Here is a 17,415-nt window from a genome sequence, read left to right on the forward strand (position 1 = left end):
ATTTGGAATCCTCCAACAAGGATAGAGGGTGAATCTGCTGGAATGAACAAAAGTACTGAGATTGTGGGCCATTTGTTCCTGAACAGTCAGCACCCATGAATTTTGGAAGGTCTCAATATGCTTTACTGTTGTAGGGCCATAATGATATTCCTTCATGGATGGTAGCAAATTCTAAGTCGTTTCGTAATTTACTAACATCTTTTCAGGATCCTTAAGGACTCCTTTCCATCCAGTTTCAAGATTACTTGTTTAAATTGTTATGTGCTGACCCTTGCAAATGAGCTTTCCTTTCTTCCAAGAAATGTCCCCTCTAACTCTTGTATCTGCTCTGCACACATATGCATTTTTTATCCCTCTTCCTCTTCAAATTTCTGCATTATATCTGCCCAACATTAGCCAGATTTTATGACTCAGTGTAAATACTGTCTTCAAAGAATGATTGACTACATCCCAACCTCCTACAGAACAATGTTTTATAGCCTACTGAAATTCAGGTTGGCTGGCAGGTGTGGGTTGGAACAGTTTTGATTGGACTAAAAGAGTGTTATGGTGGAATATGTCTACTAATCCAGGTCAAATTATTGCTTAAGAAACTTGAGTGAGTTACATCATGAAAAACTCATTTGAGACCAGGTTACTTGTTTTCCATTCCCCCAAATAAAATTGATGATGTAGGTGAAACAGAATGGGAAATAAATTTCAAAAAATGCAATTTTAACTCATTATTTCAAATGAGTAAGGGATTTACCCCCAACTAATCAAACTCAACTCTCTAGCAGAACTACCAAGACGCTAAGATTTTTTACTTGGTCATCAGTTTGTGGCCAAAGAACTATATAGAAGGGAGTTTTTTTTAAATAAAATTCTTCCTAGATGAATAGCATGTGGCTATAGTGGAAGGTGTTGGGAGGTAAAGGAGAGGAGAATCCTTAAGTAACCTGGTGGAGAGTAACATTCCTCTTCACTGATGTTTCGTGTTAACCTCATCATTTGTAGTCCTTTGTGAGGAAGTTGAGGAAGTAGCACACACTCTTCCATGTGCTGTAGCTTGGCAGTTGGAGCACATTGCACAGATGCCTATTGTATTGCATCAAGTTTACATGGAGCATCAAGTTTTTTTAAAAAATGAAACCATTATAAATTCTGGCAGTTTTTATAGTATAATTAAAATGTCTAACAGGATACCTCTGGGAAACTAAATGCAGTTTTACTATTTATAGAGCCAGCAGAGGTAGTGTTTCTTGCCAACTTTCATATCTTATGACCTATAAATTGCTCTTAATAGCTAATCTGTCATCCTAGCTTCTCGTACAAGAAAGCTTGTTTCCTTATTAATCTGTTAATTTGCATCTGCAAAGGACATTTACAAATTCTTGGTTTGAAAACATTGCTGTATTAAGGCTGGGCATTATAAATAATTTATCACCTGTGATAGCAACTCTTAGGTCTAAGCAATAGATCTTTCTGACATTGTATTATTCTTCCAACCCTAATATAATTTTGATAAAAATAATTATTATGAAAACTCCTCTGGCTCCACAGTATTAGAATAGGCTGACAAGTTGGCATAGAGAAGCTATAACCATCATTAACTGCACTCTAAGCTCGAAGTAATAGATTATAAAGCCAACTATTCCAACTATGGTATAGTATATGCTAGAAAGAATTCAGATGTGTACAAAGGACTTTCACCTTTTCAGTAAGAACTGCAGAATATTCCTCCAGTCTTAGGTTAGGCATTGGGACAAACTAGTTGTATTGGTTATAACAGACCAGACACCAATTATTGAACATGAAAATAATTAAAGACCATGTAATTCAAATTTTTCCTGTTTGTGTGTTTTTCTGTTTTAAATCTCTTTTTCAGGTTGTGGCTGTGCTGAGTCTCAAAATCTTAGAGATTCCAAACAGGAAGCTTTCTTTCTACCATTATATCCCTACTAAGGTTTAACTCTTTTTGTTTGTACTTCATTGATTTGTTTTTTTTCTCTATTTTAATCTAAGAAGGATTTGTGGGAGCAGGAAACAACACAGAAAAGAGAATCAATCAGAGTAAAGAGAGGTCAATCCTCTCATTACACTCATAGGCTTAAACCAGGGCATTTGTGTATATGGGATTCTACCTGACTGTTAAAGGGATATTGCTTCAATATAAGCTGCCTGGTGGCCGAAGCAAAAAGGTAAACATGAACTCTTAAAAAATTCACATTTTTTAAACATCAAATTATAGAAGCTGCATGATAGAAGCACTGAGATTTGAAGGAAATTTTATATTGTTTCTGATAAAGATGACATTGTGAAATATCATTGACAGTTTCCTCAACAATATACATTATAACAATTTTGGATTATTTTTGTCCACTTGGTTTAGTATCACCATTGAGTAGAATAGAATAAGGTATGTTTTGAACACTAGTCCTTTGCCAGATGTGTGTTCTTAAATTTTCTCCCAACCTCGGGCTTGTCTTTTCATTCTTTTAATTATATCTTTTGCAGAAAAGTTTTTAATTTTAATACAGTCCAATTAATTTTTTTCCTTCATGGTTCATGCCTTATGTGTTATATCTAAAAAACTCATTGCCAAGTGCCAGGTCACCTAGATTTTATCTTATGTTCTTTTGGGGGAATTTTATCATTTTACTTTTGAAATTTATGTCTGTAATCTATTTGGAATCAATTTATACGAAAGCCATAAGGTCTGTATCCACATTCACATATTAACAAAAGCAGGACTGTTGCTCAGCTCTCTTTATACAAGCAGTAGGTTTTACAATTTTTTTTATTACTGGCATGTGGATGTTCATTTTCTGCAGCATCACTTGTTGAAAAGACTCTTCTTTCTTCATTGAATTACCTTTGCTTCTTTGTCTAAAACATAGTTGATGTGTTTGTATGATGAATGGACAAATCAACCAACCAACCAACCAACAGACCCTAAATGCTTCAGCATCTGTGCACGTCTTGATACTTGAAGTACAGCACTTTTACCAACATTATATACTGGATATACCAATCATTTCAAAATGCCCCAGGGTAAAGTGTTAGTTTTCTCATACACACAGTTGCAGAAGAATTAAATGAGTAATATATTTATCTTCAGCATATGAAGTTGATGACTTTGCCTACAATAAGTGGGCCAAGCTTCTTGTACTGTCTTTCAGTTATATGGTGACTTAACTTCCTGTTCTGTTTTCTGGTCATTTCTACCACATCTTTGAAATAAATAAAGCTAAGTGAGCATTATCTTAGTTGGGATAGGAAAGAAAACCAAAATCTAAACTTTTTGAGCATCTTCTGTATATTTAGCTCTTAATGAAGCTCTTTACAATCTTATTTAATATCCATCAAGGCAAAGTGATGTATAAATATTCCATTTCCAGATCAAGAAATTGAGACTCAGGATGTTGCATAACTTGTGCACTATCACAGTTTGTCATTTGGATTCTTGCACACCTGATTCCAGAATCTATCCCTATTTTTCTACATCCCTCTGCCTCTTGGTTTGTGAGTGGTTAAACGAGGGCTTTGGGTTTGTGGGCATGGAAATGGCAGAGAATGAAAGGTACGTGTGGATTTGGGCAGTAAAGAAGAAAAACCATATTCTGGTTTTTAATAGGAGCCCCATGTCTCCCTGGTGCTGTGGGACATGATAAGATTTGCTGAGGCCCACCTCAACAGCTGAGTGTGATGGCCAATTCTGGCACATACTGTGGGGAGAGAAGCCTATGGTGTGCTGGGGTCCCCGACCTCAGTGCCACCCTGCAGGCAGCCCAATGAGTTAGCCTGGCTGGCTCCAATGGGCACAGCTGCTCATGCTCCAGCCAACCCAACCTCAGCATAAGTTGGGTTTGGACACAAAGGCCAGGGTTTCTGTTTTGAATGCTGTGCCAGAATGTAAAATGGACCAATCAGGTTTGAGCTCCTACTGTTGCTATTCAAGATTTTGAGACCATTCAGGAATTATAAACAGGCCAATCAGATTTGAGCTCAACTGGGACCAATCAAATGTTTGAAATGGAGCTGAAATTGTAAATAGGCCAATCAGGCTTGAAAGACAGGTACCCCAAATGCAGTATAATCCAAGGTTTCAGAGGGCTTTGCACAACTTCGTCTGGACTCAGACCTTTTCAGGTCTTTGAGCCTCCTTAGGTCTCTGAGATCTTTGCATATGGTCTCTGCCTTAAACTGCAGCCTGACTGCTGCTCCTGCCTCAGGCCCTGCCTCTGACATTGCCTGCTGACTGGCACTATCGACCGTGCCCCGTGTCTCTGAGATAGTTTTACACTGATGCCTGGCCCTCTGACCAGTGACTGGCACTGTTGGTCTGTGTCTGGCCATCTCTAAAGAGCTATCCTTTTGTTCGGATCCTCCAGTACCACCTCCTGGTGCTGTTGCCTCTGCTGCTGTCTGGTTTGCTTTCTGGATAGGTGCTGCTGGTGCTGAGGTGCCATCTCAGCAGCACCACCTGTGATCACCTCCAACTGCAACTATGAGTTAGATGCTGGTCCACCGCTTATCAATGTGTAAGCTCTCATCAAAGGGACATGCCATCTTGCATGAGCAGCCTTTGATTTGGCTTACTGGACACTGTGGGCACTATCTGGAGTAGGACAACTGGCTATTTGTGGCCCTAGAAACTCTTTCCTTTTCCCTAATTTCCCTTTGTATGTAAACCCCATTGTTGGTATACCCTGAACCTGAGTGGTTTCTTACAGTTGTAAGTGCATGGGTGAAGATCCATAACCCTGACATCCCCTAGCATTTGCCTACATTCATTTAGTCAGTTAGCACTTTTATTGAATATTCTCTGTGCATTTAATCCTCTGCAAAATATAATCCTATGAAAAATACATACAAGAAGGTGATAAACATACAATGTGAATTAAAAAACTGTTTCCATCTTCCATATAATGTTGAATGGTAGTGTCACCAGTGTGGTTATAGTTTGGGTAGTTGAAACTGTCTTTATTTTATGTCTCAAACCAAAAGCATTTGAAGGTGGTTTCAAAAAATATGAGCAAATTTTCTTCTCTTGTTCTATGTCCCATGAAACTGATTTATCAGATGGGGTTCTGCAAATATTGGGGTCACAGATCAAGGGGTGACTGACTCCTGTGTGCTAAGTTTGCAGCTGGAAATCATGCTTTGGCAAGAATATGAGTAATTTATATCTTGTAGAAAAAGAAAAATATTATCTTATTCCAACCAGATAGTTTGTTAGCATAACTGTGTGCATTTTAGTATTCAAATACAGATGTTCCAAAATGTTTCTACTGTGGGAAGCAGCTGCTGCTATTCTAGCACAGAAATCTCAAAGAGATTAATATACAAAGGCAGCGTGAACTTTAGTGGCAAATGCAGCATCTGCTTGAGGTGGGGCCTATGATTCCCCGTAGATAGTGGATCTTCAGATTCTCGCTAATAGCCTGAAACCATGTTTCAGATCTCAGCTTATTCTGCAGAAACAGGAACAAAGACAAGTGATTAATTTGTAATTCACTTAACTGATAAATATCATCACATGTTATTTGCCCAGGGACTGTAAAACACTGGACTTCATTTCCTGTGACAACTGATAGGAATATAGTTGTTTGGTCATAATTACTGATGTTTTCAGTTGTTGTTACTAGCTTCTGCTTGGTAACAGAGCTCAGCCCAGCCAGCTTGCAATCCTGAAACATCCATTGACATCTTAGTAATGTATTTGCAAGAACTTGACGGTTTACTCAGGACACTCACAGGCACTGTTTCATCTGGCCCCCTCCTAGTCTGGGAAGCATGCACACTATTATTGTACAGCAGAATTTGTGAATTAAAAAAAAATGGGTGAAGAAATAAAATGACTTATCAGAGTTATAATCAGGGACTCTTACTCTAAATCCTGTTCTAATATCAAGTTGATGCTTGCATTTTACAGTCCATGAGGTGTGTTCCAGAAATTGCATCAAATTTTCAAGAGATGTTGGTGTCCAGGACACCCACCATGAAGAATTCTGGCTTGATAGTACTGCCAGGGAAGAGCTAATGCAGTCATTCCCTCTTTCCCTCAAGCCCCAGAGGGGAAATGCCCAGATATTCCCTTTCCTTATGTGCACAGAGCTTCAGCAAATGAGCTCCTGCGTCTCCCTGGCATTTAGAGAAATGAAGAGCCAGAAGCAGAAGATCCCAGGGCTGTCGTTTGCAGTTGCCATAAACCATAAGTTTCTAGGAACAGTGATGCTTGGGGTGTTGCGCTTGCCCCAGGCCTTATAAATCCATCCCCCTGCAGTGTTCAAGAGCTCATTGCCTCCAACCAAAGCCACTGTTTGGCATTATCTAGTGAATTATTTATGGTTTGCACATTTGACAGGGGCTCATGGCTGAGTTTGAAAACAGTCCCTGACTTACTGCTGGGGCCTGGAAATGTCTGTCTGGAGTACCAAGTCTCAGAGAAGTGTAGTTGCTAAAGTTCCCAGAGCTAGTAAAGGGAAATGCAGTTTTGAGCCAAGTATGAGTTACACTAGCTCCAAAATGAAAGAACCATTTTGTTCTGAAGACAGTAAAGATTTGTGGCAGGAGGATTTGTTGATGATGTCTTGCTTGCTAGCCAGGCTTGGGTAGAGAAGAGCCCAGAGTGAAGTAGGGAGGGTCAACTACAGCAGTAGAGGAGAGAGGCTGAATACGCAGGCCTCTAACTGATGAGGAAAAGGAGATTGTTAAGTTTGGGGAGGGGAGTTGTGGGCAGCAGAAAGACCTGACATGGAGAGCCTCCTGAAGTGGGATGCTGATGCCAACTTGTGTCCAAGTGACATGGTCTTTGGTGACATCATTGCTGCTTCTGCCAGAATCACACTCTACAGCACTGTGAATTTTATGGAATTGTTTCTACTCTCCTCCACTTGGGCAAAACAAAATTTCTAAGTATTTATTTCCTCTCTATTTTCCTAAATCTTTTTGTTAGAACATCTGTGAAATGATAAAAGCAACTTAAAACAATATGGAACACAATTTGCAAGCATCATAAAGATGGTCAGTGTTTCAGGCATTTTGATCAAGAATGCTATTTCACAGGCAAAGAAATAGGATAGCAAATCACTCACATCTATAAAATATTAATGAAAGTGTTTTGAAGTGTGTGTAGAATACAGTCTCACAAAGAAATGTCTTTACTCCAGATAGGACAACATTCATTCCCTCATTGTTATTATCTAGCCAGAAGCCCTCCTGAAGATCACTTGTCTACTTGTGACAAAGCACACCCTTTGTTCTGCCAGGATCATGTGTTCATGTTTGGAGGGGAATCATCATGCCTTCTAGCTGCAGCACAGTATGAAGGAGGTGAGGGTAGGGAAGCCTCCAACTTTTAGGATTAAAAAAAGGGGGGGGGGCAGAAAAAGCCCAGGATAACTTTCCTTTTATGTCTCTACAAAGGAGTTAGAAACTAAAGACTATCAGTTAAGACTCTATACACTTGGTAGATCTCCTTTCTTAATTTTGTTGTCACTAAATGGTTCATAATAGAGTGAAATATTTCAGAGTTACTATCATTAAAACTTTAAAAGGGTTTGTATGCTTTTTCTTTAGAAAAGAAATGAATAAGTGGTAAGCAGTGAGGGGACTAGGAAGAGAGCATTTTTCTATACAGGGGGTCAGAAGAACTAGGCAAGAAAAACAAAGATGAATGAACCAAAGTGGACCTGCAAAGGGGCAGTGAGGCCCAATGGAGACTATCCTGTTCAGAGGTTTAGGTTGTCACCCTGTTTTTCTCTGGAGATCAGCCCACCACAGTAACTATCACTTATGAAGTCACATTGAGAAAACAAAAATAAGAGAAAAGGAAACTCCACTGAGTCCTGAGTCACAAAGTTATCTATCATCATTCTAAACATCTCCCTTGCCATTAATATCCATTTACCTTGGGAGAAGACAGGACTAGAGAAATGCCCAGAAGTGCAAAGATCCAAGCATTGATTTCTCCTATGTGTTGCCTATGCTGTAATAGGTGGAGTAATTAATTTTGGTTTTCTTCAACATTTCCTTCTACTACAAAGGTTAATAGCTATCAACAGATAATATTCATAATATTAGAAATGTCAGTAAGTTCATATGATGAAGGTTATATAGAATACAGCCTGTTTTAATGAGATTAGGTGTTGAAAAATGCTGATTAAATTACTGTTGCCTCTCTCTCTCGCTCTCTTTTTTTAAAGGAGCTTTCTGTTTGGATGTGTTCTTTTTCAGTTCAGCATAGATCTGTGAAACACTGATAGAAACAACACTGGGACCTGGATTGCCTAGTTACAGCAACACTAACATTTTATCTGCAGAAACAAACTAAAGCCATTTTCTCATGTGCTTTCATTTCTCTGCCTTATCCTTTTTCTCCAGGCAGCTTCATCAGCCCTGAGTAGTCTGGGCCATGTGTACACAGCCATTGGAGACTACCCCAATGCACTGGCCAGTCATAAACAGTGTGTTCTTCTTGCCAAGCAATCCAAAGATGAACTTTCCGAAGCCCGAGAACTCGGCAACATGGGAGCTGTGTATATTGCCATGGGTGACTTTGAAAATGCTGTGCAGTGCCATGAGCAGCATCTGAAGATAGCCAAGGACCTGGGGAACAAACGAGAAGAGGCTCGGGCCTACAGCAACCTGGGCAGCGCATATCACTACAGGAGGAACTTTGATAAGGCCATGTCTTACCACAACTATGTGCTAGAGCTGGCACAGGAGTTAATGGAGAAGGCCATTGAGATGCGGGCCTATGCTGGCCTGGGCCATGCTGCCAGGTGCATGCAGGATCTGGAGAGGGCTAAACAGTACCATGAGCAGCAGTTGGGCATTGCCGAGGATCTCAAGGACCGGGCTGCAGAAGGGCGAGCATCCTCCAATCTGGGTAAGGATAGAGTTGCTTGCAGGGTCCAGGGTGGATGTCATGGGCTGGAAATAGTTGGAGTAGCCCACTATCTTTTACAGGAATCTGTGTGTTTAGATTCAGAGAATCTCCTCATAGTATGTGTTATATATTTCCTTCAGATATATTTCCTTGGCATCTGCCTGCTCTAAATCACATGATCCTTACTGTCATCACAGTGCTCTAAAGATTAGAACTTTGAAATACTAGAGAAAAAAAACACCCCAACCTTTTAATCTGTCTAGCAAGAAGAACAACCAGATTTATCTAATTAGAGAGAAGGGGGATGAAATAAGGATATAAAGCTATGTTTGGCTTAAATTAAAGAGAAGCTGCTAGGAAGCCATCAATGGAAAGGAATTTGAGAGGATTTTTATTTAAAGGGATTTCTTTACTTGGTGACTTTAACCCCACAGGAAGTATATTTTCTCTTTAAAAGTATGTGTATTCACAAGTGATAGTGGTAGTTGTAGTAAAAATTTAGCAAATAAGTTTTATCAAAATTATTTTTTAAAAGATCTGTTTAAATAAGACATTTGGAGTCCTTGTTTTGATAGTACTTGGTTACAATTAAGATACTTATAAGTTTAGGGGAATTTACATATAATCGTAAGAGGCAGTAAGTATTAGTAACTGGCTGCCTTTTGCAAGATATTTTTATCTTGTCTCTGTACTCAAGTAGATGTGGCCATTTAATGGCTGGAAGGAACACATGTGTTTGGAATTAGAAGCTGAACTCCTCTGTCCTCAGAGCCCCATGCTTCACTTTGTGTCCCCAGAGACTCCACATGTGGAGAGGACAGAAGAAGGTGATCTTATCAGTGCTAGTGTGTGGATTCTCACCCTCTTTTTTTTTTTTTAATGTGACCCACAAAGCCAGGGTACCTCCATCTCTGTTTATATAACTTTAGCACTGTTCTTCCCTCCCCTATACCTCTCAGCATATTAGAACTATGTTTTGTGAATGTGATTATTGGAAAAAATCTGGCAAATCCCTGGAGATGACTCTGAAGACAGTATGAGTCTAGAGGGTTTTAAGAACCATAGAAATAAACTCTTGGCATCATATATTCATTGAACAGATTGCATTTATTTATTGAACCATTACTGTGTTGAATGCCTTAAGTGATAGAGAAGTTTTGTTTTTTTTAAATCCTTACTTGCAAAGAACTTATAATTTTGTTGGGAAAATAAGACAAATACATAGGACTAGAGTGACCTCTCTGAAACACAATATTAATAATTTTATGTTGCCATGAAATTACTAGAAGGAAGACCCTGAGGCTGGTAACAGTCTGGAAAACTTCTGAAGGATGTTAGACCCAGGTAAATAGGTGAGATCTGACCAGGAATGGTATAGCATTGATGGTAAGGGACATGTGAAAGAAAATATGAGCTCCAGTAGCTTGGCATATTATAGGCTGAGAGATGGTGGGGTGATTAACCTTCAGGAATGTGCTAAAGGGTGGTTAGAAGATTAATATGGAAACTAGGAAAGGAATATGCTACTGAACAGAAACTCCTGAAGGTTTTGAAATGTAGGAGTAAGAAGATAGGCTAGATGTTTAAGGAAGACAAGTCCGGTAGTGGCACGTGGGATAGATAAAGGTCTTGCAATTTGGAGTTTAGAAGACTGTGCATGTTGGACTGGATTTCCTTTTTCATTTTGTGTCAGTTTTGATGTTGTATTTTTCAAAGGCCATTCATGTAATTTAGTGAATTTATTGGCACAAAGTTGTTTAAAATATTTTCTTACTTTATTTTTAATGTTTATAGGATAATGATAATGCCTTCTTTTGTTTCTATTTTTGGTAGTTTGTGTTTTATTTCTGCCCCTATTTCTGGACTATTTTAGCTAGAGATTTATCAATTTTCTTGACTTGCTAGAGAATCCACATCCACTTTTACTTTTGTTTTTTTTTTTTTTCCCTATTGCTTGTCTCTTTTCTTTTTATTTCCCAGTTTTACTTTTATCACTTTCTTATTTTTACTTACTTTGGGTCCTCTTTCTAGTTTCTCAAGGTAGATCTTTAGTCATTGATTCTAGATCTTTCTTTTTCCTAATGCAGTCATTTTAAAATATAAAATTTCCCCTAGGGCCTCCCCAGTGGCGCAGCAGTTGAGCGCTGGGTTGCAAAGCTGCCCTCAGCCTCTGCAGCGCTGGTTCAATCCCTGGCTGCTCCCCGGCTACCAGAGGAGGGTCCCACATGGCACGCAGACCTCTCCTGCCGCCCCCTGCTCCCCTCAGCAGTGTATTTCATCGGCCTGCCTGTTCTGCTCTCCACTCTGTCTGTGGTGAATTCTCTCACCCTCCTGCGCTTCTGACTGTACCCAGTGCTTATATAAATAAATAAATAAATAAACAAACAATCAAACAAATAAATCTTAAAAAAAAAAATTCCCCTAAACACTACTTAGCTGCCTCCAATAATTGTTTGACATAGCATGTCTTAACCATCATTGAATTAAAATTATTTCTAAAATCATTTGTGATTTCCCTCTAAGTCCTGTGTTTAATTTAAAAATATTGGCAATTTTTGTGGATACTTTATTGTTATCAGATTCTTTTTAGTTTCAATGTGATCAGAGAACACACATGATAGTATTTCACCTGGTGTAATGTTCTATAGAGGTCAGTTTGATCAAGGTAGTTGATGTTGTTCAGATCATCTTTTTCATTATTGATTCATTCTATCCATATGACTTATCAATCGCTAAGAAGGAAGTGGTTAAAAATCTCTAACCATTATTGTGGATTTTTCTGTTCCCCTACTTAAGTCTGTGAAACTTTGCTTTGTATATTTTAGAACTCTTTCATTGGGTGCATAGTCATTTATGATCATTTTGTATTCCTGACAGATTGGTCTTCTTATTGTTATGAAATGTTCCTTTTTTTTTAAAAAAAGATTTATTTATTTATGCATACAAGAACTGGGGTACAGGGGCCTCCCTGGTGGCACACAAGGGGTTAATTAAGCACAGTGCTCTGAGGCTGTCCGCAGCCTCTGCAGCGTGGGTTCAATCTCCAGCTGGCCAGGGAGCTGCCCACATGGTACAGCAGACCTCTCGTGGCTTGCCCGCTGCTCTCCTCAGCAGTGTACTTCAGTCTGTCTGCCTGTTCTGTTCCTCACTCTGTCTCTGGTGAATACTCTCACCTCCTACACCTCTGGCCTGTACCCCAGTTCTTGTATGCATAAGTAAATAAATCTTTGAGAAAAAAAAAGAACCACCAGAGACAGAGGGAGGAACAGAACAGGCGGATCGACTGAAATACACTGCTGAGGGTAGCAGCCAGTGAGTCAGGAGAGGTCTGCTGTGCCATATGGGTCACCTCCTGGGCCAGGGATCAAACTTGTGCTGTAGTGGCTGTGGTGCGCTTCATAGGTTGCATCTTAACCCCTTGTACCACTAGGGAGGCCCCTTATTTTGCTTTTTAACACTAATTCTTTGCATTAGCTTTTAATGGATGCTCTAAGAATAAATTATGTATTTACAGTTCTCTTTGAGCAAATATTATATCACTTCCTATTAAATATTAGTACCTTACAACTTCCTATTCCCTGTACTTTATGCTGTAGTTGTCATATGTACTACTATAGCTTCATTCTTTTTAAACTCCACAATAGGGTAAAATATTTGTTTTTAACAGTCATTTTTGAGAAGAAGAAAAATAATGTTTGGCATTTATCCACATATTTATCATTTCTGGAACTTAAATTCATTCCTGAAATTGTCACTAACTCACAAAGGAATGTCAGAGTCTAGTAATGTCTGGGAAATAGCACCTCTGCTTTTCATCTAAAGCAGTTCCTATTAAGGAAGTATTAAAAAAAAAAAATTGTATCTCAGAACCTGAAACCAGTTTTTCTAGACAACCGAGAAAAGTAAAATGGCCTTTACCTATTTGAATGGAGAAATGAGAAATGGAGAACATCAACCAAAGCGGAAGATTTTTTTGATCGAGCACCAGAGGACTTGTGGGAAATGATTCAGATCCTCATTAAGGTGATGACATACACATCCTGTGCTGTGCCCTGCACCTATCAGTGCCTAATAAATATTAATAATATTTATTCTCTCCTTTAGGTCAAGATTTGTCACCCTGCTTGTCTAGACATTGCTATTTAAAAGGAACTGTGGTTTGCTTATAGATACAATGCGTTTGTAAACATCTGAGCAGAGGCAGACAGGGCAGTAAATCTTGGTCAGAGCTACACTTTGAACTGTTGCAAGAGAGACTGCAAAACTGTTGTTGGAATAATGAAGAGGATGCTTGCTGCCAGGTTCCACAGTTCTGTCTCCAGCAGGCAGAGTCTAGCAGTAAATTAGCTTATGTTTCAGCTTGGCAGTTGGCACTTGGTTCATTTGTAGATGCTAATTGTAATCTGATGTTATCAGCAGCAGGTAATTGAAATGGGCTTGATGAATTACTTAATTTCTTTTAATAGCTGAGTCTTCAAGAACTGAATAAAGAAGATAAGGTGATCAGGAAGAAAACACAACAGCTCTATCTTTCTAATTAGTGCTTGGAGGTTTTTTCTTCTTTACACAAATGATTATGAACATGTGAGGCTGAATAGGTTTATGAGTCAAAAGCCCCCATGGGAGCATTTCCCATTAGGCAGCCCAGTCCTGAGCATTGATAACACTTCTGTTAGGACTTCAGAAAGGAACACATGAGTGATCATTTTGGAGAACATTGCTTGCTTTTTATTATTTTTAAAGATTTATTTATTCATTTTACACAAGAACCAGGGTACAGGCCAGATGCGCAGGAGGGTGAGAGGATTCACCAGAGACAGAGCAGGGAACAGAACAGGTAGACTGACAAAGTACACTGCTGAGGGGAGCAGTGGGCACGACAGGAGAGGTCTGCTGTACCATGTGGGACTCTCGCCGGCCAGCCGGGAATGAGCCAGCGGTGCAGAGGCTGCGGACAGCTTCACTGCGCGGCGCCTGCGCCACCAGGGGAAGCCCTGATTTCTGAACACGATTTAGCTTTCCTAAATTTAAGTGGATACTGCCTGTGGGGGTACTGCCACTTGGCACTCACACCTCCTTCAGCTCCTCTTCTGTGGCTGTTTTCTTGGAGTAGTGCTGCCTGGCACTGTACAGTGAACAGGGAAGTCTTGTAATGATGTTAGTCATTGGCTCCTGCCACCCACACCTGCCTGTCCTTAAGTCTTTCCATCTGTAGTCGCTCCTGTGTAGCCCTTTCTTTGCCAGCACTGGTGTCACAGAAATGGTGGGTACAGATGTGACCCTAGGCCCTGCCATCTGTGCTGGACAGTGTGTTTTGGACCTATGCCACATGACTTCAATGAGCTTTCTTTTGGAACCATTTGGCTCTAGTTTTAGTCTCATATTTACTCTGAAGGAAATCAGTCTGTTTTGGGGTGACTTTAGTGGAATTTACTTTTGACTGATTTTTTGAGAAAATCAAAATAATAGTAAAAAAAAAAAACAGCGTTAGAATTGGGTCATTAGATAGACATTTGGAAATGATGTAACAAGGGATTTGAATCTTCTCTGTGGTTTTCCTTTATAGTAAGTTCTATTTAAAGATAGCTTATTGTTAGAAGGAAAGATTCCAGGTCTATAAGCCCCAATATGATTGTGGCAGTAAATGCCTTAAGTAAAAAATGCTGGCAGGATTTTGGTGATGTGCTGTATTTCTTGATCTGAGTGGTAGTTATATGGCTATGCTTACATTGTGAAAAATCATGGCACTGTATGTTTTTGGCATTTCTGACTATATGTTATACTTTAACTAGAGGGTTACCTTATAAAACACATTGTTCTGGGGCAGAGTAGAATTGGAATGGAATGCCTTTCTTGACCCCTTACATGCCCACAGCTTTCACAACCATACACCAGCACCCAAGACCTAGACTTGACTTCTGACTGAATCATTGATTTACTCCTGCCTTCTGTACATCTCCATCAGTTCCATATGGGCCTCTTGCCAACTATATGATGTCACATTATATATCCCATATTTCTGAGAATGGTAATACAATCTCAGTGCTCAACCTGAAATATAAAAGTTTTGTTGGGATCCCCATCTCCTTTCCTCACAACCAAGTCTAGTTGGTGTAAAGTCCTGAGGATTCTAAGCATGTTCTCATGTATCCACAGGGCTGTTTTATTAGCTTCTTTTCATCTTCCTCCACACGGGTCTCTCAGCTTCTCTTCCTGTTCATTTTCACATTGCTTCCATGATAACCCTCTCAAAACCCCAGCTGCTCATGTTACCATGTCCTTTTTATTCTTAAAATTCTGCAGTTGTTCAGGATGAAGCCCAAAATCTTTGGTCTGGTGTGTGCATGTATGTTTATGTTTATTTCAACATTTAAAAATTATTCATTGTGTGCATACTATGTGGCAGAAACAATACCATTGAACATATAGTAGACCAAACAGGCATTTTAAGTGCTTTAAAGAAAAATATTGATTTCACAACCCAATGCCCAAAAATAGATGACTGGATCAAGAAGATGTGGCATATGTACGCAATGGAATACTATTCAGCAATCAAAAAAGATAAACTCATGCCATTTGCAGCAACATGGATGGAGCTAGAAGGAATTATGCTCAGTGAAATAAGTCAGAAGGAAAAAGAAAAAATTTTGGATGGTTTCACTTATAGCAGGAATATAGGGGAACCAAATAAGAGGTGGGGGGAAATAGTAACAATACAAAATACAACAAAACAAAAACAAACAGACAATTATAAATCAGAGACATCCTGTAGGGGAGGAGGAGGGAAAGGCATCAGAGGGAGGAAGGAGGAGCACAGGGGACTGAGGTGATGGTGCACGGGTGAAGGAAAATCTGTGGGGACTACACCTGGCGGGGGGAAGCAAACATTGTTTAAAAATGAACAATGATGTAAAAAATATATTAAAAAAAAGAAAAATAGTGATTTCAGAGAGTATCTTATGGGTATACTTATAATAATTAGTGTTGTGGGGGGGGCAGGATGTTAGAAAACTCTTCTCTGGGGAATCACTGTTCCCAACTTATTTTATTCATGCTATTTTCTGCTATTCTCATCCTGATTCACTGTTCTCCAAACCCCTGGTCTCTTTCACTCATCTTAGTACCTCATGCCATTCCTTCTGCTCTGAATATCTTTCTCCTCTTTTTAAGTCTTTAAAGTTTTATTATTCATTCAAATGTCACATTACTCCTAAGCCTCTCAGGTTCTTCTAGGAGACTTTGTGTTCCTTTGTATTCTGGTAGCATTTTGTATATGGTACTTATAATTAGTTACCAACTAAATCAGAAATGCCAAGAATGAGCAGGATATGTATTTGTTGCCACTTTGCTGCAGGAACGTGATGAGGGACACAGCAGTGGTGGAGCAGGTTTGCAAAGCAAGACTCTGCTACTTGAACAGAAGTTCTTGTGCCATTTATTGAAAGCATGAAGGCTGGTGAAAGCTGATCATGTGACAGTGGTATGAGGAATCAAGTCCGGAGGGTAGGATTGGAATGGGGAACGAAGTTTTATGAGGGACAGGGAGGGGGACATCATGACCACATGTTAAGAGCCATTTTGCATCAGCAAAGTATTCGATGTTATCACAGGCAGAGTTTTTCCCGAGACCACCATGGAGGTAGTCACGTAATCAGCTCAGCAGCGGCCTTGGCATCCCTGGGCCTGCCTTGTGATATGGGCTATGCTCTGTAGGTAGTCAAGGAATGCTCTGCTGTGACTTGCAGATAGCAAATAGGTCACAGTTGCCCATGAGTGGCCAGCTACAGGAACCCACAATGTATCTTAGCTTTTTCAGGGCCTTGTTACCTAGTGGCTCATGTTTGGTCCGTAGTAGGTATGCCATGTATGTATCTTGAGTGGATCAAGCATGATGAGAACTGAGCACTATAGAGAAGGCCATGAACTAATAACTGGAGTTTATAGTTTCAATAATTACTTAACTCCTTCATTTTTACTTTGTTCATCCATTAGTGTCTTACTATGTCTTTAGTAATTCCTGCTGTTTCTGATCCCATAACATTGGAAGGCTAGTTTGGGGAATAGTGGCAGTTCCTGTACATTTGATATTGGACCTTCCTATTCTCATCAGTGTAAATGATCTCTGAAATGCTTTATTACTCTAAAAAGTCAAAATTCTATGACTTTCCATGGGAAGACTATGTGTGTGAATTCTAGATCTTGAGTCCCAAAGCCTTTTTAAATGAGCCAAAAATATAATCAGCTTGAGAAACAGTTAAACCAGCAGGTGGTGATTAGGTTTTATGATACTGTTTTAATTTTTACTCTTTGCAGTAGGAATACTGAATTGAGCAGATTTTTTTCTTCTTTTTACATAGCCCTTTGTCCTATAGCTAAATTATACAGACTGATTAGCAGGCTAACTAAATAATATATTAACCTTCTTGGATCTTTATCCAAGAAAGTTTACAAAGCATGGCTAAAATGAGACTCTTTGTGCAGCTTGAAAAGCCCTAATATTTATTAATTTTGGACAAGAAAATCACTGGGCTATCAAACTG

General features: G+C 39.4%; 1 protein-coding gene across 3 annotated transcripts in view; it reads left to right on the forward strand.

Annotated features, from left to right (window-relative positions):
• Positions 1-17,415, forward strand: part of TTC28 (tetratricopeptide repeat domain 28) — a gene marked incomplete at its 3' end in the record, with an annotated part of 577,903 nt that overhangs the window by 404,380 nt on the left and 156,108 nt on the right. For all 3 annotated transcript variants that reach the window (XM_084254147.1, XM_084254149.1, XM_084254148.1), the window contains exon 6: positions 8,368-8,875. In XM_084254147.1, the coding sequence (XP_084110273.1) occupies positions 8,368-8,875 (508 nt within the window). The remainder of the gene's footprint in view (positions 1-8,367; positions 8,876-17,415) is intronic.

The sequence above is a fragment of the Talpa europaea genome (assembly GCF_964194135.1).
Source record: "Talpa europaea genome assembly, chromosome: 14".
NCBI classification, from domain to species: Eukaryota; Metazoa; Chordata; class Mammalia; order Eulipotyphla; family Talpidae; genus Talpa; species Talpa europaea.